The 3,794-nt window shown below is 37.7% G+C and overlaps 1 protein-coding gene across 2 annotated transcripts in view; it reads left to right on the top strand.

Annotated features, from left to right (window-relative positions):
- Positions 1-1,723, top strand: part of Acsl3 (acyl-CoA synthetase long chain family member 3) — a 49,907-nt gene extending 48,184 nt beyond the window's left edge. For both annotated transcript variants that reach the window (XM_055616496.1, XM_055616497.1), the window contains exon 15: positions 999-1,723. In XM_055616496.1, the coding sequence (XP_055472471.1) occupies positions 999-1,156 (158 nt within the window). In that variant the 3' untranslated portion in view covers positions 1,157-1,723. The remainder of the gene's footprint in view (positions 1-998) is intronic.
- Positions 1,724-3,794: the final 2,071 nt, after the last annotated feature.

Here is a 3,794-nt window from a genome sequence, read left to right as displayed (position 1 = left end):
TCTATCTATCTATCTATCTATCTATCTATCTATCTATCTATCTATCTATCTATCTATCTATCTATCTTTGGTTTTCTGAGGCAGGGTTTCTCTGTGTAGCCTTGGCTGTCCTAAACTTATTTTGTAAGACCAGGCTGTCCTTGAACTCACAGAGATCTGCCTGTCTCTGCCTCTGAGAGTGCGGGGATTACAGGCATGCTCTACCACGACTGACTTCTAGATCTTATTAAGTATTAAGCACTGCAGTCAGGAAATGACAAGTTGGGATCTATAGTCTGTGGACTGTTCTTGTCCTTTTAGCCTTGGTATTCTGCCTTCGCCTTTTCTCTGCTGTTCTCTCCAGTCCTTCCAAATAATTCTCTTTTTTGCTTTAATGTCATGCATATTCTGTCCCTTTTTCTTCTGCAACTCTAGGCTTTTTCTCCTTCCCTCACAGTCCCCTTATTGCATGTCTTACACTCATAAAGAAATTAAAATTAGATTACATATGTGAAGAAAACATGTAATGCTTGCCTTTCTGGTTCTGGTATATTTTGTTTGACTCTAGTTTTATCCATTTTTCTTAAAATGTCATAATTTCATTCTCCTTGAAGTAAGATTTCCCCCTTTTCTTTCCTCTTGGATCCCAGTCCCTGGAAGTGCATGGTGTTGAGTGATGTGTGCATGGTAGTGAGTCTGTGTGCTCTCCTACCTGTATAGCCAGTATTGCATGCTGCCCTTTTCCAGCCTGATAATGGGTTAGACACCCAAATAAAGCAGTTGTTTTAATGACAGAACTGCCTTTCTTTTACTTATTTTACTATGGAAAAATAACTTGTTAAATAGTTTTTGCTCATATAGTTTAAAAACTTATATTTTTGTGAGACGGATGCTGATGGCTTGCTTGTTCTGTTGGGGATTTGGTGGGTGTCCCTCGAAGAACTCTGTTTTCTGAGAACCTTGAGTATATTTCTAATGAGCCTGGGTTTTTATTGTATCTTTTGTTGTCATCATTTCAGCAAGTCTGGAAAAGTTCGAAATTCCAGTGAAAATTCGCTTGAGCCCCGACCCATGGACTCCCGAAACTGGTTTGGTGACGGATGCCTTCAAGTTGAAACGCAAGGAGCTTAAAACACATTACCAGGCAGACATTGAGCGCATGTATGGGAGAAAATAAGTAGTTTTGCCATCAGTTTGCTACAGCGAGCTCAGATCAAATAGGAAAATACTTGAAATGCATGTCTCAGGCCGAGGCAAACTCCACTCCTCATATTAAACCCAGCTGTTACTTCCCACTACATCACCATTTTTAACTGACAGGATTAGTAAAATATTAAGACAGCAAACTTGTGTCTGTCTCTCTTTCTTCCCCCTCCTACAGTTTGCTTTGGCATCTATGACTGTGTTTGTCAATAGAATTTTTCAGAATCATACGGGGGAAGCAGTGATTTTAAAACCTCAAGTTTTTAAACATGATTTATATGTTCTGTACAATTGTTCAGTTTGTAACTTTTTAAAGTTTGGATGTATAGAAGGATAAATAGGAAATATAAAAATTGGTTATTTGGGGGGCTTTTTTACTTATTGTATTTAAAAATAAAAGGGTATCAATGTGAAATTATGTAAATTTTAAATGCTTATGAATCAAGTCATTGTTGAACAAAAGATTTGTTGCTGTGTAATTATTGTCTTGTATGCATTTGAAAGAAATAAATATACTCAGACTTATGTTTTAAGAAATTGAGACCTTGCCTGACATTGTTTTTTATATATTTATTTTTGTACTGGGAAAACAGTTTGCTTGGCACTGGATGAAATGAAATAGCAAGAGAGGGATATAGTTCAATGACAGAGCTAACGCAGCAAGTGTAGCTAGCACCAGCTGACTTATTGAGGAGCTTGCCATCAGCATGCTCAGTGTTTGCTGTGTAGCTTCTCAGGTTCAACAGCTCAAGTAACAGCACAGTCTGAGCAAATAAATGATAGCACTGTGTGTGCGGTGCTGGCACTGGTGGCACGTGCCTTTAATCCCAGCACATGGAGGCAGATACAGGCAGAGCTCTGGGTTTTAGGTCAGCCTAATCTATATAGAGAATTCCAGGCCAGTCACAGTGTCCACCACCATGCCCAGCCAGACATTTTTCTTAATCTCAGTTACTTTAGGCATCAATTTTTTTTAAAGGTTATATACAATGAAAAGAACTTGAGAATGAGATATATATAGGTGAGGAGGTTTATGTATGTGTCAGATTGGTAGAAGTGCTGGTGTGTTGCTGGTGAGAAGAACCAGGGCTTTGGAGTTTCGCTCACATGACAAACTACTTGTTAGGAGACCTCCCAGTACAGTATTTTGTGTTCTTATATATTGTGTTTTGGATTTGTTGTTGAAATTTAACTCTGTGTTTGGAAAAACTTTTCCAAGGAAGGAAAAGTGGAGTTTGGTTATCACCCCCAGCCAGCCTCAAAGGACCAGACGCCCCCTTCTGGCCTCTTTAGTCGCTGTACTCATGTACACACACACCTAAAAATTTATTTTTCTCTTTAAAAATTAATTAATTGTTTATTTTGTATTTCAAGACAAGATTTATCTATGTAGCTTTCACTATCCTACAACACACTGTAGACCAGGCTGGCCTCTAACTCAGAAACATCCACCCATCTGTGCCTCCTGAGTGCTGGGATTAAAAGCGTGTGCCACCACTGCCCTGCTATAACAGTAAGTTATTTTTTACAAAATTATTTTTAACACAATGGAAGGCAACCATTGGACACATATTCTCTACTTATTGTGGAATAATTTTCAGCTCCCACCAGCGTGCTTTCGAGAAGCTCTATTTTCTTTCTATGCTTTAACAGGGTTTGCTGATGCCACAACAGAACTGAAAATGGCATGTTTTCTATAGCTAGATCTGTGAGCATTCATTGATGCCTACAGTGTTGGTAAAGGTTGTAATTTTTCAGCATTGCTCAAAAATCGATGAATCCGGGTTAACCACTGCTGATAAAATACTCAGTGTTTTATAATTAAAAAATAGTCCTACAACTTTTATTAGAGAATCTGATGTGTGAGTTCCTGTTCTAGGAAGACTGTGTCCATTTGCTCTAAAGAGGAGCCACTGCTATATACTGCACAGACCACACTGTAAGGCAGTGATGCATCCTGCCTTCATCTGCTGCTTGTCTACTGCGACCTTATTTCCAGTGTGTTCTTGGCTATTGCTGTTTTCTGCTCAAGAAAGTACACGTCATAAAGGAGTCCTTTGTAATGACATGAAGTTTGAAGAATAAAGATATGGAAGAGCTTCTTGTAAACTGTGATGTTTTGCCTAAAGAAGGAATAACCCTATAAAAGTCAAATTTTGACATCTTGAATATTGGTTGAAAGAGGAGTTTGAAGAATTTTTCTTCATGGCTTAGCAAAATTGTGTTCTTAATTATTTTCTAGCATTCTTGAGTTCCAGTTTCTCCCTAGTCTACCTTTAGTTTTATTTTCACTCCTTTTGGGTTTTGACTTCACAGACCTATGTTACCGTACTGATAAACATGAAGATAGTAAATTTACTGTTAACTTTTGTGGGGTAAAAATACTTTTTTCCAACTTTCAATCCTATGCTTATGGTAGGAAGAATGTATCAAGTTAAAATATCTCAGGCGCTAACTCCACCTTGTCAGTCAGTGTTTATTTCTGGTAATACCAGGTATATGTGACTTGATAGTAACATGCTTTTAAGTTTTTAAATTTTTTATGTGTATAGGTACTTTTTTGGCATGTATGTATGTATGTATGTATGTATGTATGTATGTATGTATGTATG

The sequence above is a fragment of the Psammomys obesus genome, unplaced genomic scaffold, assembly GCF_907164565.1.
Source record: "Psammomys obesus unplaced genomic scaffold, mPsaObe1.curated_primary_1811, whole genome shotgun sequence".
In the NCBI taxonomy this organism is placed as follows: domain Eukaryota; kingdom Metazoa; phylum Chordata; class Mammalia; order Rodentia; family Muridae; genus Psammomys; species Psammomys obesus.
Note: the sequence above shows the minus strand (reverse complement) of the source record. Positions and strands in the feature narration are given on the sequence as shown.